This window comes from Prionailurus bengalensis, chromosome A3, assembly GCF_016509475.1.
Source record: "Prionailurus bengalensis isolate Pbe53 chromosome A3, Fcat_Pben_1.1_paternal_pri, whole genome shotgun sequence".
NCBI classification, from domain to species: domain Eukaryota; kingdom Metazoa; phylum Chordata; class Mammalia; order Carnivora; family Felidae; genus Prionailurus; species Prionailurus bengalensis.
In genome coordinates this window covers 52,516,197-52,542,647 of record NC_057354.1, presented here as the reverse complement: position 1 = coordinate 52,542,647, position 26,451 = coordinate 52,516,197, and the positions used below count along the sequence as shown (strand labels likewise).

The following is a 26,451-nucleotide window of genomic DNA, read 5'->3' as shown; positions in this document are numbered from 1 at the left end:
ACTTTGCAATTACCAATAAATGGAATCCTAAACAAATTTTAAAGATCCATTGCATTTTTAACCTTTGACTTATATTCTATCAGAGCATTATGAACATCATAAACCAGGAATGGCAAAAGGTTTCATCTTTTAGCCAACTGTTATCAATTGGAACTCTTTGAAAAATGTTAAGAAAGATTCTGAGAACACATTTCGGTTCATTGGAAAGAGTTTCCTGATCAATTATTAGCACACACTACAGATATACAGGGAAAGTGATGCTGCACATGCCATAGAATTACTCTTCCTTGTAATTCCAAATTTGTAATTCCAAAATAGTTTACCAGTGCCAGAAAATAGACAGCCATATAGCAAACAGTTTGGAACCAAAGGTCTGTCTGTGTTGTCAGTGAGATCTGCTGGAGATAATGACCAGGGCTTTCATTGGCTACTTCTTTCACCTCCTCTTTCCATTGTTAAGCACTTAGATGTAGCCTGATGCTCGACTTACCTTAGTGGGTCCTATATCAAGGGAACTGAGGGACAGGATCAGTGTACATCCTGTCCTTGTTTGTGGCACACATCTGAGGCTTCAGAATCACAAAGAATCCTGCAAGAAAAGCCTAAAATAAGCAGAGTCATCGAGTGTCAACAAATAGAAAGCAACGATCAAGGTCTCATAAAACCACTTGCCTGGAATCTTGTGAGTATTACCCAAAAGTCCTTATATGGAATCACCAGATTAGTTTCCTTCAAGGAGAATATAAAGCAAGGTCAGGAAGATGGAATGAAAGCCGATTACTTTCTACAGCTCATAAAGGAGAAATCTGTTTTTCAAAGATCTGAAGGAGAAAAAAGATACTTTTCTGCCCCTAGTCCCAAATTTCCCAAGGCCTCTGTCCATTGGTCCTGTGGTGGCCTTACTGGATTAAAAGTATAACTCTTTCCTCAAAATTAACTTAAATTCTCTCTGAGCACACTATTGCCAGGTCTTTCCCCTCCCTGCAGGTGGGAGATACTGCTGGTCTACCTCCACAGAGTAAGGCTCCCAATCTGTGTCAAATAACGGAGACCATCCTAAAACAGGGTTCAGATGAACCAAGACACTTAGGTCTCAGGTTCTCTGCCAAGGGTGTCATGACTGAGCCAGAATTCCCTGCCTGTTCAATGGACGTTGTTTTGAAAAAGTTGAAGGGCACAGTGGCAGCAGATTCAGGAGCCCAGGCAAGCAGCCTACAGGGATGACCATAGGCCTTCTTTGCCTTTATGTGGCTACAGAAAGAATTCTCTCCTCCTAACTTACTATCTTCAGAAAAGGTTCAGGCTAGGCAACCATAGACATTTAGTTCTGGGAGTGGAAGGACAATGCGCAGGCTCTCTGGAGCCTCAGGCCAGGGAGCTGTGACATTGAGTTGTGACATTCCAAAGCCACAGGAGAAACAGGAGCCTGAGGTAGTGCAGGGCATCTTGCATAACCCACATCTTGCATAAGTGAGGCTCAGAGGTTCTCTGAAACCCCCACCCCCTTCCTGAGTAACTCCCGTTACTGAAACCCCCACCCCTTCCCGAGATGCCAGAACTTGGGTGGTGGAGACAGTCCCTGTGTGGCCAGCATGATCAAGTGAGTGAACTGCACCAGGTCAATTCTGTGACATTCCAGAGCTGAAGTTCTCCCCTCAGGTGGGCACTAGTAGTGTTAACTACTACCCCCAGTAACCTCCTGAAAACTGCTCTACAGGGCAGTGTGGGCTCCTGGGCCTTTCACCTTGCCTTGGAGCCCAACAAAGTTGTGTCAGAATGCAGTAAATAGGTGGATGGGGAAGCAAGATACATCCCTGGCCCAAAGGGACACATTCACATTCCACCAAGACAGGGGACTGGAACTAGGGGCCTGCAGGGCGGCACTCATGGGCTAGTGTCCTGGGCAAGTCCTATCTCATGCATGCCTCCACTGGCTTAGCTGTGATTGAGGTTGGACCCAGAGGGCTTGAAATCAGGAGGAAACTCCCACCTTCACAGTGCACAGGAGAGCTGACCACATGCCAATTCCATTTTCCCACAACGAAATACACAGGCTGGGGCTTTGTCTGTAAGTAGTAGCAATGACGATATGCTGTTGGGGTTAAGGTCGCACAGAAGGCAAGATGTGATTCAGAAAGAAAAAGATGTGTCTTCCTATTTGATGGGTAGATAAGCACATTTAAAGTCAGTTAATGACAATAACAAAAATCAGGATCCCACTCTGTGCCAGTTATCAAACCAGCACTGTGGAGGCCCTGAGATAAATGGAATGTGGTTCCTGAGATCAAGAAGCTGAAACTAGTTTGTTTATAGATTTCCAGGGCACCACTATTTTCCTGTGTCATGGAAATTGTTTTCACCAAACTTATTATGTTTAGATGATCTTTTAAGAAAGAATTTGGTTTTTAAATAAATGTTATTTAATTTTTCAATCAATGTAAGAAGTTTTAAAAGTTTAAAACCCAGGGGAGTCCTTTCTGCTGGTGTACAGAATAATAGTTTCTTCCCTTAAGCCAAAAATAATAGATTAATGAACTGGTTCCAATAACAAAACAAACAAAATTGCTTGAAAATCCTGACAATGCAAAGAAATTCTATTACATACAACAAGCATACTTTTGGGCCAGGGATGTATCTTGCTTCCCCATCCACCTAAATGTGAAGCTGAGCATGGAGGAAGAAAAAAGGACATTTAAAGGTACCCAGGGGAAAAAAGGCTTGGTGTAGCAGGGCACCGACCACTGCTGGGTGTGGTGGGGAAAATGCCCACCTCCTCGCCTGTGAAGGTCAGAAGCGGGGACCTGAGGGAACTGAAGATAAACAGCCCTGTCATGAACTTGGATTCTTTAAAATATTCTAAAAAAAATAGCGTTCTGAAGAAAACTTGTCTCTCTGTACCAGGAGACAGTGAGGAAGCTTGACTATGTTTTCATGGGTTATGGATAGAAAAAAGTGTCCCCTAAAGATTTGTAAGCTTGAGTCTGTGCTACAGATCAAATTCTACAACCCACTGGGCACAGCAACCCCAAAACAATAAATTAACATAAAAATAAGTCACAAATTAGAAATAGCTCTGGTCCACCTCACAGGGGCACATCCAAACCTCGGATAGACAAGCCCGCAACCAGACCACATAGAACTCTGACATGTGTCCCCACAGAAAACAAACTCACAACTCCAAAATTAAAACCTCATTTATAAAGAACCAGCAGAAAGGGCAAACAGCATATGAAGACTTCTTAGAACTTTAGGTAATATGACTATGAAGCCATCAATATTTTAAAGTTTATATTAGGCATAGCCAGAGACAGAATTGTATGTTTAGAGAAGCAAATACCCTGAACAAGCCGATAGTTATAGAACGTCCTTTTAAAAAACTAGACAAAATATTTTTCAAATATATCTTGTATTTGATGTGGTACTGGAACCCATGTGAGGCTGGAACCCACCAACCTTGAGATCACAACCTGAGCCAAAATCAAGGGTCGGATGCTCAACCAACTGAACAACCCAGGTGCCCCTACATGAATTTTTGTTTAAATAGTGTGAAGAACACCTATAAACATTCTCCTAGATTCAACAAGGAATAAGATTTTGCTGCACCTATTCCCCACCCTTTCCCTCTATTTACAAATAAATGTATAATATTTTAAAGGAACATCAGAATGTAAATTGAGGTCACTGTGACACTTCACCTCCTACATACTGCAGTTGATATTTCCTAAAAGTAAGGACATTCTCTTCTCTTATTAGAACACCACTAGGCAGGCAATCTATGTTCAGACTTCCCCAACTTGCCCAATAATGTCCTGTAAAGCTGCTTTTTTTCCTGTTAAGAACTCAGTAAACATCCTTGCGTTGCCTTTTGTTATATCTCTTTTGTCTCTTATAAATCTGGATCAGCACCCCTGGCCCAAACCATTTTGTTCTCTTTTGTTGTCTATTTCCCTGATATTGATTCTTTTGAAAAATTCAAGCCAGTTATTTCACAGAACAGTCCACATTCTGGTTGCATCCAATTAGTTCTTGATGATGAAATTCAGGTTAGACATTGTTACTAGAAAATGCCCCAGGTGATGCCTCTGATATCTGGCTGCATTGCAGCTGGCACACAATCCAGGTCATTCTGCTATCAGGAATGCTAATTTACACTTGGTGGAGGTCATCGCCTCCCCATCTCTTCATTAGAAAGTACATTTTCCCCTCTATAATCTGCTGTGAGTGGATACTTTGTGTGAATATCCTATTTCTCTCAACACTGTATCTAGTGGTGGTTAGCATCCACTGGTGCTGTTTTTATATCTACCACTCCTTTTACATTTATTAGCTGTATTCATCCACAAAGAAGATCAGCTGAAATGCTTTAAAAGCAGTCACAGAGCCCAGCAGAGCAAACAAAAATGTTGTCTGGAGGATCCTACCTTCAAAATATAACTAAAGAAGTTCCACATATCAAGTGTTCCTGACCATAAATTGTGCTGAGAAGCCAGAGCAAATGTGCTGAAGTATGAATATGCAGGACTGACCTGCTGAATGAAGAGGCACAAGCTCAGGGGCAACAGGTAGCTCTCTCAACATCTGACCTCCCAGTCTGGGGCCATGAAAACCCTGGAGTCATTTTGATTGAAGATGCAATTTCAGTATACCCACATAAACGAAGTTATTTAGAGATCCCAGAAGGGAGGTGATGCACTGAGCCCAGGGAAGGGCTGTCTTCAGTCCCAGGTCACCAGCAAGCAGGAGATCAAGAGCGGGATAGCAAGCATCTCTTACAAGGTGATCAGGATGGTCGTCACTGACTTTTCGTGGGCCTAACCCTAAGTGGTTATTTTAGAAGGTGCCCTGGTAAAAGTCAAGCACGAACTTATGGTGGGCATCTTAAAATGAATTTCAGACCCTGGGTGTGAGCAAGTTGTCATACTGTGAAATCCCTGGGCAGCAACTCAAAATAGCTGTTTTCACATCACAAGTGACCCCTCAATGCCTAGACTTTAGTCTTTAGGGAAACTCATGGGCACTGTCCAGACAACAGAGATAATGAAAGCTGCTGACATGGATTGGTCACCCAGCACGTGAAACATATGAGCAAAGCATAAATGCCAAACAATATAATTCAACGAACAACAGTTCGAAATCCTGTCAAATCTTTCCCCTCATTTGTTGCAGTCCAGCCAAGAAAATAAATCAAAGCCCTTGGATAAGATAGTTGTACCTGTTGGGCTGTCTGAACGTGTCCAGAATTATTAATACATATGCATCAGGGGGTGGCCTTTATAGGACATACACCTCCTTGCTTGGCCAATAAGTAATCTAAAGCCACATGGTTATCTAAAACCATCTGTATTAAGAAATCACTAAGAAATGCACTAACAAACAAGACTAGTAGAGAGCTTAACAGGGAGATTATGGAGCCCTGAGCAGTGACTATGGGGAAGGGTGGTGTGGGAAGGTGACCCTGCGGCTTTGTTCTTGAAGTGGGGAGTGCTATGCCAGGTGCACCTCTAGCCAGGGAAGGGTCCTCTCAACAGAAATTAAAATCACTAACTCCCAGTAGGATGCATGATATGGACCAATCTAACAGGTGTGATGACAGCAAGCAATTGAGTGATGTGTTAAAAGGGCCCCACAAAGTGGTAAGACTGGACACATACCTTGGCTTCCCAAAGCTTAAAGGCACAGCAGAGAGCAGCCTGCCTCACAGTCAAGTAGCAAGCAAGGGGGCCTGGGATAAACATAGCTAACTATGCCAAATGGGGATCAACAGCAGGGGATTCTGATAAATAAATTCTGTTCAGTTCACAACCAAGTCCTGAGGAGTATTCACCATCATCAACTGCCATGTGTTCCTGGATGTCATCTCTGCTACAGGAGAAGGTCACAGAGATAGCATTCAGGATGAGGCTGTGTCCTGGGGTGTCATGGGCTAGGGTTCTATCATGTCCAGAATCCTCAAGTCCCATACTGTTGGTATGGTCATGTCTCAGATTTCATGCCATTGTGGACATGGGCATTGCCATCTCCAGCATAGCCACAGTCAAAGGGAGCCATGCTATAGTAGAGTGGCTCTCCCAGGGAGCCACTTAGGAGGGAGACTGAGGGGCCAAGAGGTCTAACAGGGTCTCATGGATTTAAAACGCCCTGATTAAGGTTTGCTTGCCCTGCCAGAATTTATCACAAATTCTCAATAAATTTTGGGGGTCCTCAGAGATGCACCTCACAAATGATTGGGTGGTGCTCTCCTCCAAGGCATGAGTCTCCATCATTGAACAGAACAGCTGGAGGCACACGTATAGCCGTGGTTTTAAGAAAATTTAGTGATATGCGCTTGGCAGTTTGATGTTTGGCCTTCTCTTGCCAGAGATTGGTGTGAACTGCATACACCTATCAGTCAATTAGCATTGAAATTAGGGCAATGTAATGGCCTGTTCCCAGAGGTGAGGATGCTGGTGATCATTTGGGCAGGGCTGATGGCCTTTAAGCATTTGTGCCATTGGTCCCATTTAAGAGAGAGGGCTTGAATTGCCAGCTAGTATCCACATGTGGCGTCCTTTCAGGTGTAGCCCCTCCAGAACTGACTTCCAACACTAGCCTTCCCCTGACTCTGGGTGCAATTGCAGGCGAGTGGCCAGGCAGTTTCAGCAACTCTCTAGTGTTGCCTCTCTGGGATCCAGGCGAAGCCCCATGACCCAGATGGCATGGCACATGAAGCACAGAGTAAGACCAGCAGCAGCAAACATCTGTATGCTATAATTTCATGCCTGTGCACTGACTGCTCCTCGTAGTGATTTACTATGGGACCATTGTGGGTCAGCTGCTTGCTGGTATCCCAAAGTGGGATAGGACAAAGTGTTGTGACTGTCACAACACACCATCATCTAACATTTCTGGTGTCACGCATCCTGAGCTCCTTATCGGCTTTTAGGGTCTCACTTCTTGTGGGGAGGTGTGGTTAGGAAAAATGAGCTATCCACTGAAGCCACTAAACTTTGGAATTTCAGCTGGAATTTGCATATCAAGTGGGTAAGTGTGGCCCAGCAGCAGTAGAGGGGGTCTTTGTTTTTCTAATGGGCCAGGACTACCTACAACCAGGGGATCATCACTAACCACCTGTCCCCCATTGGGTCACCAGTGAATATTGGAAAGCAAGATGTTTGACGTTTGAAATCAGGAAGGGGACTCAAAAATGTCAGAAAACATGTAAATAATATCTCCCATAAGGTGAAGGCATTAGATTCGTGTGATAAGAATCAGGCAGCAGGGCCAGACAAGCCCATTGGTGTGAGGAGAGTGGTGGCCATATGGCCAAGAGTTTAAAGTGTCCCTGCAGCAACGAAGTTCATTTAGGAGTCCGTGTGTTGCCCTGTCACTTAAGGAGCAAAGACTTTAAAAGACCACTGTGACATTCAATAATGCCAGAGGACTGTGGTGGTATGGGATGTGAAATTTCCATTGGATGTCCTGCAGTAGGGCCCAGGGCAGTAAAATGAGATCCTTGAACTGAGTCAGTGGTATCAAGAGGGCTGAATGGGGGCAGGACATACTTAGAAAAGAAATATTATCTGCTCTATGAAAATGTTCCTTGGGGGTATAGCAAGCAGTAGGCTGGTAAAAGTATCCACACAGGTAATAGTGAAGTGGGTAGTGCCCACTAACAGAGGAAGTGGTCCTATGAAATCAAACTGCCAGTGGCTGAAAAGGCAGTCCCCTCCCTGAACTGAAGCACGACCTCAAAATTTCCAGTGTTTGGCTTGAGAGTATAGTTTGCAATTCAGAACAATGCATTTTGCAAGGGCTGTCAACTGCCCTACAGTGGGCCCAGACCAGTGTGGCAGCAGCTCCCCCACGACCTGAAGAGACACGGGAAGAGTAAGTAGTGAGGGAGAGGTAACTAAGAAAGGCCAAAATGGTGGAGGTGAGACCTAGAGAATGACGGGGGTGTGGGGGTGGGAGCTTTGGTTTTATGATGGAAAGTGGAGCCTGTAGAGTTGTTGGTAGAGTCAAAAGTTGAAAGCCCCAAATGGTTGGTGACCATTATTAGGGGAGAGGCATCCACCTTGTGGTTAAGTACAGCCTCTGGTATGGTCATTTGTATGTGCTGAAATGGTAGTAATCTTAACTGTGACTGGTTCAGAAAATGGAAATAAGTCCAGTATGGGTACAGCACAGGCATGGTGGAGAGGAAGATGATAGTAGATGAAAAGGGATTTCCATCAGGGACCAGATTCTCTCTTCCTTGAAGCTGTCTTTGGAATCACTGGTAGAATCATATTTCTCTACATTTGGAAAAAATGTCATTTTTTAAATATCTCATACTTCTACCCAAACCTAGAACAATTTCTAAAAGAACTCAGGCAAAACATACATCCCATTTAGGAAGAAGAGGTAGCACCAACAGGTATGGCGGGCAACACCTGCCAAAGTTGGCTTCACTGGCCTGTCAGGATTTTCTACAATTAGAGTCACTTCTTAAAGTTATGACTATGTCTCCATGGCCCTATTAAAGCCATCCTGCCAGACTGGTAACCTGTTAATTTTGTTTTTAAATAGCATCTACGAATCTACAAATGCTAAAGAAAATATGTGTAGTGGCTCTGGGTGTGCATGAAACAGACTACATATCTCTGAAGCATCAAGTTTACTTGAACATTCCGGGTGGAGAAAAAATATTGTTATATGAAACATTAATAGATATATCACAAGGAAGAATGGAAAACTCATTTTAATTTTTTATAAGAATTTATTTCTAAAGTGATTTTAGGTTCACAGAAAAATCGAGAGGATGGTATAGAGATTCTTCGTATATCCCCTCCCAATGTATGCCTAGCTTCCCCATCATGGATATTTCCCACCAAAGACTGAATTCCAGTTCAAGATTACGATGTAGGAAGATCCTGAACTCAACCTCCTCTCACAAACTCACTAAGTCTATAGCCACATATGGAACAATTTCCTGAATAAAAAACCTAAAGGCTGACTGAGCAACAGCTATGGATTGGGCAAATGGGAAGACCACATTGAAGTAGGTAGAGAGACTGGGACAAAATCTCACCAAAAATCCTACCTTTGGTGCTGCAACTCACAGCTGGGAGGAAAATCAAAACCCACAGTTTCTCCCTGAAGAGCCCACATCGAGCACCCCAACTTTTAAGGCATACACCTGAGAAATGGGTCTCTAAAACATCTAACTTTGAAAACCAAGGAAGCTCATGTCCCAAGACCCATAAGACTATATATAGCAAACTGAGAAACAGCTCTTAAGGGGCTCATGTGCTCAGACTCCCCCACCCCAGGGCTCAACACAGAGGCAGCTGACCACTCCCAGACTTAAAGTGAAGGAGGCTCACCTGTTTAATGACACCAAATAGCAAGTGATGATGAGGATTGTGCACTGTTGATGGGAAGGTAAATTGGTGCAGCCATTATGAAAACAGTATGGAAATTTCTCACAATATTAAAAATCCATCTACTATATGATCCAACAATTCTACTTTTGTGTATTTAATGAAGAACATGAAAACACTAATTAAAAAAAAATACATGCACCCCCATGTTCACTGCAGCATTATTTACAATAGCCAAGATATGGAAACAACCTAAGTGTTCCTCAATGAATAAATTGACAAGGGATTTGTGGTGTACATATACAATGGAATATTATTCAGCCATTAAAAAAAAGGGGGGGGGTGCCTGGGCAGCTCAGTAGGTTTAACGTCTGACTTTGGCTCAGGTCAAGATCTAATGGTTCATGAGTTCCAGTCCCACATCGGGCTCACTGCTGTCAGTGTGGAGCCTGCTTCAGATCCTATGTCCCCCCTCTCTGCCCTTCCCCCTCTCACACACATGTGCCCACACATATGTGTTGTCTCTCTCTCTCCCTCTGTGTCAAAAATAATAAACATTAGGGGCGCCTGGATGGCGCAGTCGGTTAAGCGTCCGACTTCAGCCAGGTCACGATCTCGCGGTCCGTGAGTTCAAGCCCTGCGTCGGGCTCTGGGCTGATGGCTCAGAGCCTGGAGCCTGTTTCCAATTCTGTGTCTCCCTCTCTCTCTGCCCCTCCCCCGTTCATGCTCTGTCTCTCTCTGTCCCAAAAATAAATAAACGTTGAAAACAAATTAAAAAAAAAATAAACATTAAAAACAAAACATAAAAAAAGAATAAGGGGCACCTGTCTGGCTCAGTTGGTAGAGCATGTGACTCTTGATCACGAGGTTAGGAGTTCAAGCCCCACATTGGGTGTAGAGATTACTTAAAAAAATATGGGGCGCCTGGGTGGCGCAGTCGGTTAAGCGTCGGACTTCAGCCAGGTCACGATCTCGCGGTCCAGGAGTTCGAGCCCCGCGTCAGGCTCTGGGCTGATGGCTCAGAGCCTGGAGCCTGTTTCCGATTCTGTGTCTCCTCTCTCTCTGCCCCTCCCCCGTTCATGCTCTGTCTCTCTCTGTCCCAAAATAAATAAAAACGTTGAAAAAATTTAAAAAAAAATGAAATATTGCCATTTGCAACCATACGGATGGACCTCAAAGGCATTATTCTAACTGAAATAAATCTGACAGAGAAAGACAAATACTGTATGATCTCTCTTCTATGTGAAATCCAGAAAAAAATATACATGTATTTTTTAAAGTAAGCTCATAGGTACAGAAAACAGATTGGTGGTTGTCAGAGGTGAGGAGAGGTGAGGAGAAAGTGTTATGAGAAATGAATGAACTGTTTTGGTTGCATAAAATAAATTTTTAAAAAATATCCTCCCCCCAAAAAGAAATAAAATAAAACAGCTATTTTAAAAATACTCCATATCTTCAAAAAGGTAGAGGAAAGTGTGATCATGGTGGCAGAGATATGTAAGATATATAAAAGACCCAATTAAACTTTCAGAGATGAAAAAAAGAAACAACATCAAATATGGACAACACTATGAACAGGATAAGCAACAGACTGGACAGTGCTAAAGAAAAGATTAGTAAACTTGGAGGTGTAACAAAATAGAAATTATTCAAAATGAAACGCAGAAGATTAGGGGAAAAATAGAATGAAGCATCATTAAACTATGGGACATTGTGGGGGTGCCTGAGTGGCTCAGTCAGTTAAGCATATGACTTCGGCTCAGGTCATGATCTCACAGCTCATGAGTTCAAGCCCCGCATCAGGCTCTGTGCTGACAGCACAGAGCCTGGAGCCTTTTTCAGATTCTGTGTCTCCCTACCTCTCTACCCTTCCCCCACTCACACTCTGTCTCTCCTTCAAAAATAAATAAACATTTAAAAATAAAAATTAAAAATTAAAAAACTGTGGGACATTGTGCAGTCTAACAAATGTGTAGTGTGAGTCTCAAAATGGGAGGAGAAAGATGAGGAATGGAATAAACTTGAAGTAATGACCAAAATTTTCATAATTGGATGAAAAGTATAAACTCACAGATCCAAGAAGCCCAAATAAATCTCAAGCAAAAGAAACATGAGATAAAACACATGAATGCACAATAAAATGAAATTGTTGAGGGCCAGAAACAAAAAGAACATATTAAGAGCCATCCAAGAAACAAGATGCAGTACAGAGAAACAGAGATGAGCCAGAGTACATGGAACAACATCCTGAAAGTACTGAAAGACAAAAACGTGCACCTACAATTCCAGACCCAGCAAAAAGCTTCCAAAAATGAAGTCAAAATAAAAACACTTGTTGACATAGAAAAGCTGAGAGAATTACCAGCAGACCAGTCGAAGAAATGGAGAAACAGAAAAGGAAGTTCTTCTGGTAAACGATAACCAGTCAGAAATGTAGGTCTATACAAAGAATGAGGAGCACTAGAAATGGTAAATATGTGGGTAAACATAAAAGGCATTTCTCATAATTTAAAAAATATTTAAAATAAAGATGTCTGTTGAAAGCAAAAGATAACAACAAGGTATTGTAGAGTCTATAATGTACGTGGAGGTAAATATGAATGGCAACCAAGCACAAAGGCTGAGTGGAAACAAAAGGAAGTATGTGCTATTACCATCTTTATACTATACATGAATTAGTATAATGTTACATAGGGTAGAATGTAATGAATTAAAACATGTATACTGTGAACTCCAGAGCAATCATTTAAAAACAAAAACAACTATATATCACTAATAAGCAGATAAAGAAGATAAAATAAAATTATAAAAAGTATTCTAATTAATCCAAAAGAGGGTAAGACAAGAAAAACAGCAAAGAACAGATGAGACAAATAGAAAACACATAGAAAAGTGGTACATTTAAACTCAACCATATCAATAATCACAGCAAATGAAAATGATCTAAACACACAATTTAAAGGCATAAATAGTCAAAGGCAAGCATTAACCTAACACCAAAACCAGATGAAGACATTTCAATTAAAGAATAACAACTACAGTCTACACACCAATATTCCTTGCAAACGTGGATTCAAAAAGTCTACCAAATCCAACCCAACAATTGACAAAAATGGTAATATGTCATGACCAAGTCGGGTTTATCCCAAGGATGCAAAGTTGGTTTAACATTTGAAAATCAAACAATGTAGTTCACAATTTTTATAGACTTAAAAAGAAAAATTTGTGTAATGGTCTCAGTAAATACAGAATAATAATTTGACAAAATTCTATATCCATTTATGCTAAAACTCTCATCAAACTAGGAATAGAAGGGAACTTCATTTTACTGATAAAGGGCATTACAGAAAACCTATAGCTAATGTCATACTTGAAGATGAGAGATGGAATGGTTTACTCCCAAAATTGGGAACAAGACCAGGAGGTTTGTTTTTAACCACTTCTGTTCAACATTTTACTGGAAGTCATAGCTAATGCAATAAGGCAATGGGAAGAAAGGAAGTAATATTTTTTTTCTGAAGGAACCAATAAGTAACCTTGTAGAACTAATTAAGTGAATTTAGCAGGATTGCAGAATACAGATCAATACACAAAAATCAAATGTATTTCTATATACCAGGAACAATCAGAAATTGAATTTTTTAAAATACCACTCATGAATAACACTAAAAAATTTTTTTGAAAAATCCTCCACCAGAGTGTCACATTTGTTACTATTGATGAACCTGCATCAGTACGTCATAATCATCCCAAATTCATAGTTTACATTAGGTTTCTCTCTTGGTGCCGTCTGATCTATGGGTTTGGACAAATGTATAATGACATGTGTCCATCATTATAGTATTATACAGAGTATCTAAAGACAGTCTCTGCTGCACTTATTCTTCCCTCCCTCCCCCCAACCCCTGGCAACCACTGATCTTTTTGCTGTCTCCATGGTTTTACCTTTTCCAGAATGGCAGGTGGTTGTAATCATACAGTAATAAAGTCTTTTCAGATTGACTTCTTTCACTTAGTAATATGCGCTTAAGTTTCTCCATGTCTTTTCATGGCTTAATAGCTCACATCTTTTTAGTTCTGAACAATATTCCACTGCAACTCATTTAATCATTAAGAGAAAAGAAAGTTCTCCAAAATTGTTTCATTTGCTTCAGTATGCTTTAGGGTACACTTCCACCTGTCTCTATTCCTCCACCCCCAATATTCATCTCCTCTGACTTTAGGGACATTAATTCCTGGAAAAGTACTGTAATTGTTGCTTTAGAAGTGGAGAGCAGTGTCCTAAAAAGGTGGTTGTCACACTTGTTCTAGGCATCCCAGAGCCCTTTCTTCAAAACAAAATGTATCTGGAAACCCAAAATAGAAGATAGGTAAATGCAAACCTGCCCCATCCAAATGGAAGAACAAGACCCAGAGCTCATCTGCTGGAGAACCACAAGCTCCCAAGCCTCCTCTGCAGTCACAGAGGCATCCCAAGTGATCCAGAAGCATCTATTGCTGCCTGAAAATAGCTAGGAGAGAGATGGAGGAGGGACAGACCAGTTGGAATGACAGACCTGGATGTGGTGTGCCATGCCTGCATGAAGACCCCCAAGGTGGAGGACAGGTGAAGGGAAATGCCACAGTCAAGCTCTGTCAAGAGCACAATTGCATATTCTGCTTGATCACTTTAAATTTTAGGATTGAGGGAAGAGATCTCAGGAAGCAAAAACCTCCTTGTGAATGGAGTGGTCATGATTTTATCTGACTTTCAGCTAAATAAAATGTTAAATTAGATATGCAGTTAAGTCAGAGGCAACTTGGAGTTATAGCCTGATCCCCTCATGCTACAGATGAGAAAGAAAAACTGAGAATTAAGATTAAAACAGTAGATCACAGAATATCAAGGGCATATGTGTAAATGTTTTCCACTTACAAAGGCTTCTTCAACCTAGTTAATAAGATTCCACTAAATATTTTAAATTACATTTATTCTTTTTAAGTTCTTTGGTTATCTGACAATAACAAAATAGGAAGAAATCCTAATTACTTCATTAAATCTCACAAATCTAGCAAAATTAAGCTTTGAATTGACTCTTAAATTCTCTTAAACATTTCTCATAAACAAAGTAAAATTGCCTAAACTTTCAGCCTAAAATCCCAAGTCTAAACATTAAAATAATAACATATTAACTTCTTTTTTAAATTTTTTTAACATTTTATTTATTTGTGAGAGAGAGAGAGAGAGAGTGCAAGCAGAGAGACAGGAAGACACAGAATCCAAAGCAGGCTCAAGGCTCTGAGCTGTCAGCACAGAGCCCAACACATGGGGCTCGAACTCACAAACTGTGAGATCATGACCTGAGCCGAAGCTGGACACTTAACCGACTGAGCCACCCAGGCACCCCAATAACATTTTAACTTCTAATTGCAAGGCTTATCTGTTGGATATTCTGGTATGTCAAAGTTTCTTCTACATAATAAGCACTTACTAAGTGTGCCAAGTTTATTCTTAAACTTAAAACTAGTAATGCTGTGGTTTGATTTAGTGTGCTACATTTCTATAATAGATGTAGGATTTCAAGAAACTGAAATAAGTTATCTGCAAAGGGAACAGCTGTGGCATCCCAAGCCAGTGGGGGTTACTCCCCCAAGCAAACTGAGGTTACCTTCTCAGCTGGCAAATGTTGCTCTTCAGCCAGAGATTTGGGGCAGGGTGTGATACCTGGAGCTGTAGACCTGCAGGGAGACTTTCGTGTAATGCAGACCTGACACACTGAGATCCCTTTCTGCCCCACCCGCTCTATGACTCTGGTCAGATCTAGAGCTGTCTAGGTCATACGTGATTTCACCGACCCAATTAGCCCAAGTCCTGATTCTGTTCTTGCCCTCTCTTGTTGCTCAAACTTGACAAGGGCTTGTGAACCCAGTGGCCTTCTGCCCTGGTCCCCTCTTGTCACTCAGGCCTCAGACAAGCCATCTCTGATGAGCTCCTTGAAACCCATGCAGTCTAGCTGATTTCCCAGTGTGCTTTCCTCTGAAATATGTTCCTGTCTTCACCATCCTGATGCTCTAAAACAAAGCTATTTAAAATGCTTTCTGGCTCCACCATGACTTCTCTTACTTAAGTTAACATTAAGCATAGTAATGAATGCCCACCATGTCTCTCCTTACTTTCTTTCTTTTTTTTACGTTTATTTTACTTTTGAGATAGAGAGAGAAAGAGTACAAGTGGGTAGGGGCAGAGAGAGAGGGAGATACAGAATCTGAAGCAGGCTCCAGGCTCTGAGCTGTCAGCACAGAGCCCGATGGGGGCTCAAACTCACAGACCAAGAGGTTATGAACTGAGCCAAAGTCAGACCCTTAACTGACTGAGGCACCCAAGTGCCCTTCTCCTAACTTTCTCAGAGAATATTTTCTTGACAGGAATGACTGTTCTAAGCTGACACAAGCACACTTTTCTTTTATGCATCTGTCTCATAAGTCTATGTAGAAAGATGTCCCTGGAGGAAATGAAAGATCTTCAGCTGGTGGGAAAATACATACAACCAGAAACCAAGGAAGTGAATGGAATCCTTGTGACCAAGATGATAAGTGAAAATTGGGACAACATCTGGAATTTCCAAGCAAGACCTGATGATCTCCTCATTGCATCCTATGCCAAGGCAGGTAGGTTTGCGAAACTGGAAGTGGGGAGGCCAGCTATAGAGGAGCAGGGGCCTCCTGATTTTAAAAAATGCAGATTTTCTCCAGGCCTGGCCCCAGGAAAAATGAAACCAGACTTGTTTCTGGGCTCCAATCCCCTAGGATCCAAGGTTCTCCTGTTTTCTTAGGTCTCTGATGGAGAAAGAGATTGCCAGAATCCCAAATCTTCAAAGGACTGAATGAATTATTTAAAAGCAGAGTCTGAGAAATTGTGCAGAAGTTATCACAGTCATCTTGCCAACCCAGCCACTCTTGGTTCCCATCCACGAGGAAATCCTGGAGTGACAGCACTCCTTGCCCATAAAAAACATCTCTTAGTGGGGGACACTGATGTGGAAATGAGGGCTTTCACCCCAATATGAAATGTTCTGATAGTACTGGGTCCAAACCCCAAGCACAGTGGGAAGAATCTGGAGGAGGGGAGATGATACTTACCAGGACCTCATAAAATGAAGAGGAGGTTGTGACAAAAGTGAAAGTCTGAAAAGGCAAGGGTTCCCAGGCTTGTACAGGGTTGGGAGAATCCTAACTGGGGAAGCTCCAGGAATGATTGATGATCCCCCTGCATTACCTGTGCTTATAATGTCAAGTGACTGAGTGAGGCATGGAAGTTGAAGCTGTAGCCAGTTTGGGAAAGTCCCAGTGACCATTTGACTCACCAAGAGGGACTCTAGGTATTCATAACCAGAAAGAACTCAGAAAACAGTCTGGTCACTACAGTTCTTCAAACCTTCATTAGACTGTTCCTGTCCTCTCTGGCTGGGAATTCCCTCCTTAACCTCACTCTGTTCTCATGATTCAGCATTACTTAAACTAGAGAAGGGTCTTCCTGTCATCAGGGTTCAGTTGTTTCAAGAATCTCCTTCTCTGTCTGATTTGCACAGGACATTTCTCCTGCCCAGAACTGAATTTGAATTTGCATTGCACCGCAGAGCAGAAATGTTTTTCAGCTCACCTTTGAAATTATGCAGTCAGTCCCAAAGCCCCTCATAAGACAGTCCCCAAGTCTCCAGCCTTATTCCCTCACCTTCCCTACCACCTCCTACCCACTGTGAGCCTGCTTTTACTTCCCAGTGAGGAAATGTGACTCTTTATCCTGCTCCTGAGGCTCCCTGCCTGGGATGCCCTGGCTTCTTAATATGAATGCACATTCAGTCCTGCTTGACTCTACACTCCAAAGCCATCTCAGCTGAGCCTTACTGACCTCTTCCACAGCAAGTTGGATTTCCTCCTCTGTAGACCAGTCCTCTAGCCCTTTGCACATCCTTTCTGGCTTTTACTATATACTGTTCATCTTCTAGTTATCTGTGTATATGTCATATGTATCAGTAAGGAGCAGGTTTTGCTAAAAGCCAGAAAGACACAAATACTTCTGATGTAAAGAGGAAAATGGGTATCTGATGGACAATGAGCACAGTCTACCTCTTTGCCTATCTATATGTCTATGTCCATTCCTCTTCTGTGTCTGTTTGGATTCAATTTGGCCAGAAGTGTCAAAAACCCAAAATAACACAAAAGAAAAAGCAGTCTGGAGAATTAGTAGTCAGTTATGAAATGGTGGCTGCCTTGATCATCAAGGACCTGGGCTTTTTCTAACTTTCTGCTGCACCATCTCCAGGTGTAGCTTTTGGTTTTATTGTCCAATCTGACTCCTGGAGCTCTAACTATCACATGCACATTCCAAAAAGCAGCAAGAAGGTAGGAAGGGAGGAGTAAGTTCATGTCCTTTCCCTTTAAAGACAACTTCCCAAAATGACATGGCTACATCATGCAAGAAAAATATTACCTTTGAGGCAAGTAGCTATATGCCCAGCTAAAAATTAAGGATCTATTAACTTGAGAAAGAAAGGAAGAATGGATATAAGCTAGGCAAAAAGCAGTCACTGTCTTATCTTATCTCCTCCAAAAAGATTGTAAATGTCATAGGACAGGGAGGGTGGCTAATTCATCTCTGTATGTCCCTACATTCACTTGATTCAGTATTCATTCACTCAGACTACATTTACCAGTTGCAAAGCCCTATGCAAGGCACTGGGAATTAAAGAGAATAAGGTAAGTAAGCTGATTCTGTTTAACACTCAGCAAATGTAAATTTTACTGAATACATAAATAATCAAGGAAATGAATTGAACTGTGCAGTGAGTGGATGGAATTGACAATCAGTATTGCCTCTAGGCACCACCTGGACACAGGAGATTGTGGACATGATCCAAAATGACGGAGATGTGCAGAAGTGCCAACGGGCCAACACCTTTGACCGGCATCCTTTCATTGAGTGGACTCTACCCCCACCCTTCAACTCAGGTAAGTGCCCAAATAAGGCCTATGATGTTGTAGCTAAGACCCATGACTAGTGTGTTAGGTGAGTTTGCATCTGAGAATAGAATTGTTTCTACAATCAACCTTCTGGAAAATATTTCAAGGTTACTGGGGAAAAGGTTACGATCAAAGTACTCCAATTGGGAAATAATACTCTTAAATTCTTCTTCTAAAATATATGATTGGGGAGGAGCCAAGATGGCAGAACAGCATGGAAGTTTTATTTTGCACCTCATGTCCATGATACAGCCAGATCAACACTAAACCATCCTGAACACCTAGAAAACTTATTTGAGAATTAACACAACAATATGCACAACCTGAACCAGAGAACTCAGCAGGTATATGGTGTGGAGAGGTGAACTGGGGAGAGAGAAGCCATGGAGAGTAGGGAGCTGCTTTTGCTTGAGGAGAGAGGACAGAAATGGGGGGAGAGTACAGGAAAGGCTCCCCCCACCAAGCAGCTGGAGAGAAAGTGGAAAAGTGGAAACAGCTACAGGAACTGAACTAAAAAGGGAGAAAGGAGAAAGGAGAGGGTTTAAATTCCATTGAGACTCTATAAACAGGGGGAGTGCAGGGTCTGAAACTCTGCAGCTCAATACCTGACAGTGCTTTGGTGGGAAGGGCAAATTCTCAGGAGCAGAGTGAGGTCTGGGGATCCTCAGGCCACATGAGGAAAAGTGGTTCCCCTGCTGGAAATCATTTGGTAGAGGCTGTGTGGCCACCTGGTCCCAGCAGACCCTAGAGAACAACCACATTTGCTGCTGCTGGAACAAGGTCATTAAGGGTGAAGCCTGGTGCCAGATGTGTGTTGTGACTTTCCATAATCCCTGAAATGCTGCTGCTACATGATCATGTGAACTTTTTCTGGGGAAGGCTGACACCCAGCCCCAGTCTCTGGGCACTGGCAGCAGCTCGGTCCCACAAAGCTGCCATTGCAGCAGCTCGGTCCCTCATTCCTGGGTGCAGCCAGCACCTGGCCATTGCTTGGTGAGACCCTCCTCCAGAGGGTCAAAGCTGCAGTCCCTCAGAAGCAAGGGGTCAGGAAACACAGCCACATCTGAGATAGAACTCAGGAGAGAGGTGCCACATGGCAACCTGAGGGTGTGGTCACAGACAGTGTAAAAGCAGGCAGTAGATGGAAGCCAGAGACAAAGGATGGGTGCACAATTGCTGATTGGGGAGAACAGAGTACTGATACTAGAGACTAGGTAGCTGGGTGGCATCATTTTCACCCCTCCCGTGCATGCGTGTGCACATCTACAAGTGCTACAACAATCCACCCCAGTAAGCTAAGCAGCACCATCTACTGGAGAATGGAGCCATTACTAAGCCTAGCCCAATTGGGCCAATCTCGCTCTTCAGGAACACCACAACTCTCTCTGCCTGCTTAGTTTACAGACTATAAAGTGCTTCATAGTTTGACATCTAGGAGAAAATGATGTAATTTCAGTCGTATTTCAGTTGTTCACTGGTCCATCTATTCAATTTTTTTTTCCTTTTTCCTTTCTTTTCTTTTTCTTGTAAACAGAAAGAGAAAAAAAATATTTTTATTTTCCATTTTTATTAAAAATATTTTTCTTTAACTTTTTTCTACTATATATTTTTATTTTTTTGTAAAATTTTTCAAATTCTATTCCATCATTTCATTTTATTTCATTCTACTCATTTTTTCAAATTTTCAAATATTTTTCTTTTTTTTTCCCCCTCTCTTTTCTCTAATCTATCAAGCTTCTGTCAACAACCAGACCAAACACACCTAGGGCCTAACATCATTTATTTGATTTGTGTGTCTGTGTGTGTGTGTGTGTGTGTGTGTTGTTTTTAATTTTTTTAACTAAAAAAATTTTTACCTTATTAATTCCTTTTCTTCCTTCAAAACGATGAAACGAGGGAATTCACCCCAAAAGAAAGAGCAGGAAGAAATGACAGCCAGGAACTTAATCAACACAGATACAAGCAAGATGTCTGAACCAGAATTTAGAATCATGATAATAAGAGTACTAGCTGGGGTCAAAAATAGATTAGAATCCCTTTCTGTGGAGATAAAAGAAGTAAAAGCTAGTCAAGATGAAATAAAATGCTATAACTGAGCTGCAATGTCGAATGGATGCCACGGTGGCAAGAATGGGTAAGGCAGAACAGTGAATCAGTGATATAGAGGACAAACATGGAGAATAATGAAGCAGAAAAAAAGAGGGAGACTAAGGCAAAAGGTCACGATTTAAGAATTAGAGAAATCAGTGACTCATTAAAAAGGAAAAACATCAGGGGCGCCTGGGTGGCGCAGTCGGTTAAGCGTCCGACTTCAGCCAGGTCACGATCTCGCGGTCCGTGAGTTCGAGCCCCGCGTCGGGCTCTGGGCTGATGGCTCGGAGCCTGGAGCCTGTTTCCGATTCTGTGTCTCCCTCTCTCTCTGCCCCTCCCCCGTTCATGTTCTGTCTCTCTCTGTCCCAAAAATAAATAAACGTTGAAAAAAATTAAAAAAAAAAAAAAAAAAGGAAAAACATCAGAATCATAGTCCCAGAAGATGAAGAGCCAGAAAAAGGGGTAGAAGGGTTATGTGAGCAAATCATAGCAAAAAAAAACTTTTCAAAAAAAAAGAAAAACTTTCCTAACCCGGGAAAGACACAGACATCAAAATCCAGGAAGCACAGAGGACTCCCATAAGATTCAAAAAGAATGAAATCCATTTGCAACTAAATGGATGGAACTAGAGGGTATAATGCTAAGCAAAATTAGAGAAAGATAAAGATCATATGACTTCACTAATGTGAGGACTTTAAGATACAAAACAGATAAACATAAGGGAAGGGAAGCAAAAATAATATAAAAACAGGGAGGGGGACAAAACATAAGAGACTCTTAAATGTGGAGAACAAACAGAGGGTTACCAGATGGGAGGGGGATTGGGCTAAATGGGTAAAGGGCATTAAAGAATCTACTCCTGAGATCATTGATGCACTATATGCTAACTAACTTGGATGTAAATTTTTAAAAAGAAATTAAAAAAAAAGAAATTTTGTTAACAGAAAATCTAAAAATAAAATAAAATAAAATAAAATAAAATAAAATAAAATATGCAATTGGGTAACATCAGACAGCTTACTTCCTACTGGTGATTGGGAATTCAAGAGTGATCATTAATGTATAACACAGAGAAGGCAGGGTGAGGACTCCTAGCATCCAGTGATTAAGAACCATATTCCTCTGTGATTGTGCTCCTTTGGCATAGAGGATTATCTTCAAATATATTTCATCTATAACCAGTTAACCACAGAATCCAACAAAATTATATATAGCATCATTATCATTAACAAACAATTACACTTCACACCAAAGATACTAAGAAACAGCACACATACACAGATATCAAATGTAGGATTTAAGAAACAAAACAGATGAACATAGGGGAAGGGAAAAAAAGAAAGGGAAACAAACCATATGAGACTCAACCATAAAGAACAAACTGAGGGTTGATGGAGGTGAGGTGGGTGGCCACCTGGTCCCAGCAGGGACCACGAGATGGGCTAAATGGGTGATGGATATTAAAGAGGGCACTTGCTGTGTTGAGCACTGGGTGTTATATGTAAGTGATAAATCACTAAATTCCACTCCCGAAACCATTATTACTCTATATGTTAACTAACTAGAATGTAAGTAAAAGTTTGAAAAAAAACCACAAAATTAAACTTAAAAATTAAAAAAAAAAAAAGGAAACAGCACACAGTCACAGACAGCACCCTTGAAGAGCTTGAAATCAGTTAAGAATAAAGGTCATGTTTTTATAAAGTAAATAGTGGCAAATACTAGCTTTTGTAATAGATGACAACCCAATGATGAAAAGCCATAGACTTTGGAATCAAATAACCCAGCTTCAAATGTTTATCTGGGTGACATTGAGCAAATTATTAGCTCTCAAGCCCAAGTTATTTTTTTATTTTTAAAATAGTACCTATTGAAAACCCATTATTGATTGGGTCAACTATTTTAGCACCATTAGTTGAAAAAAATATATCTTTTTTTCCCATTGAATAACCTTGGCCTCTTTTCCAAAATCAACTAACCATATATATATAGGTATATTCTAGATTTTCTATTCTGTTCCTCTCCATTTTGTGTCTATCTCTATGCCAACACTACACCTTCTGCTTGCTGTAGCTTTATAAGCTTTGAAATTAGGTATTATAAATTCAGATTTCTTCTTTTTCAAAGTTGCTTTAGCTATTTTAGGATCTTTATAAATTCTAGAATCAGGCTGTTAGTTTCTAGGAAAAAAATATATTCCAATATTTGGTTGGGATTGCATTGAATCTATTGATCTGTTTGGGAAGAAGTATTACCCTAACAAAATCAGGATTTCTGATCTGGGAATGTGGTTCATCTCAATTATTTAGGCTTTGTTTAATTTCCCTTGCTGGTGTCTGGTACCTTCTATCACTTAATCTGGCACATCTTCAATCAAATTTAACCTTAAAAATGTTTATTTAATGCTATTATAAATGGCATTTTCTATTTTAATCTTTATTTGTTGCTGGTATACTGAAATATAATTGCTATTTGTATTGGACCTTGTATCCTGCATCCTAGCTTATTGACTCTAGTAACTTTTTTGTATATTCTATTGGGTTTTCTACATGAACCATCATGTGTTCTGTGAATAATGAATATTTTTCTTCTTCCTTTCCAGTCTGGATATCTGTTATTTTCTTGTCCTTGCTTTATTGCATTCCCTGGAGCCTCCAGTGCAATGTCAAACAGAAATTATGAAAGCAAACATCCTTGTCTTCTTCCTTATCTTAAGGGAAAAGCATCCAGGTCTTACCATCAAGTATGATGCTAGCTAAAGCTTTTTTGTAGATATTCTTTATCAGGGCAAAGAAGCTCCCTTCAATTCTTTATTTTCTCAGAGTCTTTAATCATAAATCACTGTTGAATTTTGTCAGTGTTCTTTGAGCTGGGGATTTAATCCATTCATTTTCAGCCATTCTCTGTTTATGACTATACATTTTTCTCAATTGCTATTTTAAATATATTTGGTTTTGATATGTAGTGTTTTCTTTACATTTCATTTTACCACATTTTTCAGAATTCCCGTAATTTTACACCAGAGACATTTAGTAGATGTTTTTAATTTCCAGATGGGAGGGTGTTTTTTTGGGGGGGGGGGTGCTTTGTATTTAATTACTAGTTTTATTGCACTTGTGATCAAAGAGTGTTGTTTGTAGTATTCCACCTTTTTGAAAATTATTCATTTGTACTATATTATCAATTTTTATAAATATTCTGTGTGCACTTGAGAAAATACATTCTCTATTATCCAGATCTAATATATTCTGTATGTTGCTTAAATCTTATATATGCTTTTTCTTTTTGTCCACTTGACTTGTCATGTACTAAGAATTAAACATCCTATTATTAGTGTATTTCTATTTTTCCTTACATCTACTGTGGTTTCTGTTTTATATAAGTGGTTATTCTGTTATTTGGTACATAAATATTCATGATTTTTCTATTGTATTATTATAATGGAGACTTTAGCATTATAAAGTTCTTTTTTTTTAAGTTTATTTATTTATGCTGAGACAGAGAGAGAGCACACACAAGTACATGCACAAGGAAGGGCAGAGAGAGAGGGACAGAGAGAATCCCAAGGAGGCTCTGCACTGTTAACACAGAGCTTGATGCAGGGCTCAATCCCATGAACCACGAGATCATGACCTAAGCCAAAATTAAGAGTCAGACCCTTAACTGACCAAGCCACCCAGGCACCTCTAGAGTTCCTTTCTTCTCTTATATAATGCTTTCGGGGTTAATACTACTTTATCTGATAATACCATAATCCTTGCTTTTTTGTAGTTTCCATTTGCATTTTGTATATCTATCTACCCTTTTATTTTTACTCTTTCTTGTGTTTTAGGTGTGTCTTCTATGCTGCATATGATTGGGTTTTCTCCTATGAGCCAATTTGAACCTATTTTTATTCACTTAAGTAATCTCTATATCCAACATGGGGCTCAAACTCACAACCCCAAGATCAAGAGTCATGTGCTGTTCCAACTGAGCCAGCCAAGCACCCCTTGAATCATCTATTTATAATAGATGATTTAATCCCACTCACATTTATTGATATGACTGATATGTTTGTTCACAATTATGTCATATATCATATGTCATATGTCAAACTAACATGAGTTTACTCCTTAGTGAGTCACAGATAAAAACTACACCAGGTAGAGCTGTCACACAAAGGAAACTTTATTTGCAGCAAATAAGGAGATCATGGGGAACAATTTCCAAAGCCATGACTCTCACAACAAGGGTAAATGGGTTCATTTTATTTAGGGTTAGGATAAATATTCAGAAAGGGGAGTTTTGTCATGTATGTTAAGGGGGAGGCATAACGTCATGCATGCGCCTTAAGGAAACATGCCTATACATACATTGCATGTTATGTTAATGAGGCCTGTGCTCCTCCTTGGGTGGAGATTTTTATATTATAATGAAGTAAAGGTAACTGTTGGTCACTCCACAGGTCACTCCATGGTCCATCTGCACAGATGTGAGTTGAATGTTGAGCTCAAACTGGTCTGGGTGGTCTGGGCCAGTTGGAGCTCATCATCAGGGCAGTCGTTATTGCTTGAGGGATAGTTTTGGTTTCCATCACAGGATGCCATGACCATTGGGTCTTTTGCCCAAGTTAAGAGATAAGCTGAAAAGAAGAGCTTGATGGAAAATGTGAGACAAATGGTGGTGGTTACAAGCAGGTGGGTAAGATCAGGTCTTGGTGTCTAGCTAGTGACAATATTGTCATGTGCAATAAGAAATATTTAGTTTCTTTCCCTATTTGTTATATCCTTTTTGTTTTTCTTTTTTTTTTTAAATGTGTGGGAGTTTTTATTTTTTTAAGTTTTTTATTTTAATTCCAATTATAGTAAACATACAGTGCTATATTAGTTCAGGTATACAATACAGTGATTCAACAATTCTATATGTTACTCTGTGCTCATCACAATAAGTGTATTTATAATCTCTTTCACCTATTTGACCCATCTCCTCATCTAGTTCCCCTCTGGTAACCATCCATTTGTTCTTCATAGTTAAGAGTCTTTTCTTGATTTGTCTCTCTCTTTTTTTTTAATTTTTCTTCTGTTCATCTGTTTTGTTTCCTAAATTCCACATATGAGTGAAATTATATGGTATTTGTCTTTCTCTGACTGACTTATGTCACTTAGCATAATACACTCTAGCTCCATCCATGTCATTAACTCATTGCAAATGGCAAGAGTTCATTATTTTCTATGGCTCAGTAATACTGCATCTTCTTTATCCATTCATCTATTGATGGACACTTGGCTTCTTCCATATTTTGGCTATTGTAAATAATGATGTAATAAATATAGGGGTCCATATATCCTTTCGAATTAATGTTTTTATATTCTTTAGGTAAATGCCCAGTACTGTGATTACTATATTGTAGAGTATTTCTGTTTTTAATTTTTTGAGGAAGCTCTATAGTGTTTTCCACAGTGATTGTACCAGTTTGTATTCCCACCAACAGTGCAAAAGGGTTCCTTTTTCTCCACATCCTCACCAACACTTGTTATTTCTTGTGTTTTGATTTTAGCTATTCTGACAGGTGTGAGGTGATATCTCATATTTTTTTAAATATATACATATATTTTTTAAGTTTATTTTTGAGAGAGAGAGAGAAAGAGACAGGGAGAGCATGAAAAGGGGGCAGAGAGAGATTGGGAGACACAGAATACAAAGCAGGCTCCAGGCTCTGAGCTATGAAGGTTTCAAGCCCATGCACTGCAAGATCATGACCTGAGCCAAAGTCCAACACTCAATCGACTGAGCCGCTCAGGCACCCATTATTGTAGTTTTGATTTGCATTTCCCTGATGATGAGTGATGTTGAACATCTTTTCATGTGTCTGTTGGCCATCTTTAAGTCTTCCTGGAGAAATGTCTATTCATGTCTTCTGCCCACTTTAGTGGCAAAACTGCCCACTTTAGTGGCAAATGCCCTTGGTTTTTGTGGTATTGAATTATATATGTTCTTTATATACTTTAGATACTAACCCTTTATCAGATATATAATT

The 26,451-nt window shown here is 40.5% G+C and overlaps 1 protein-coding gene across 1 annotated transcript in view; it reads left to right on the top strand.

Annotated features, from left to right (window-relative positions):
- The first annotated feature begins 470 nt into the window (after positions 1-470).
- The window catches only part of LOC122496658 (sulfotransferase 1C1-like), a 44,246-nt gene continuing 18,265 nt past the window's right edge, over positions 471-26,451 (top strand). The window contains exons 1-3 of the mRNA XM_043603032.1: positions 471-682; positions 15,805-15,989; positions 18,201-18,329. Of these exons, the coding sequence (XP_043458967.1) occupies positions 15,818-15,989; positions 18,201-18,329 (301 nt within the window). The 5' untranslated portion in view covers positions 471-682; positions 15,805-15,817. The remainder of the gene's footprint in view (positions 683-15,804; positions 15,990-18,200; positions 18,330-26,451) is intronic.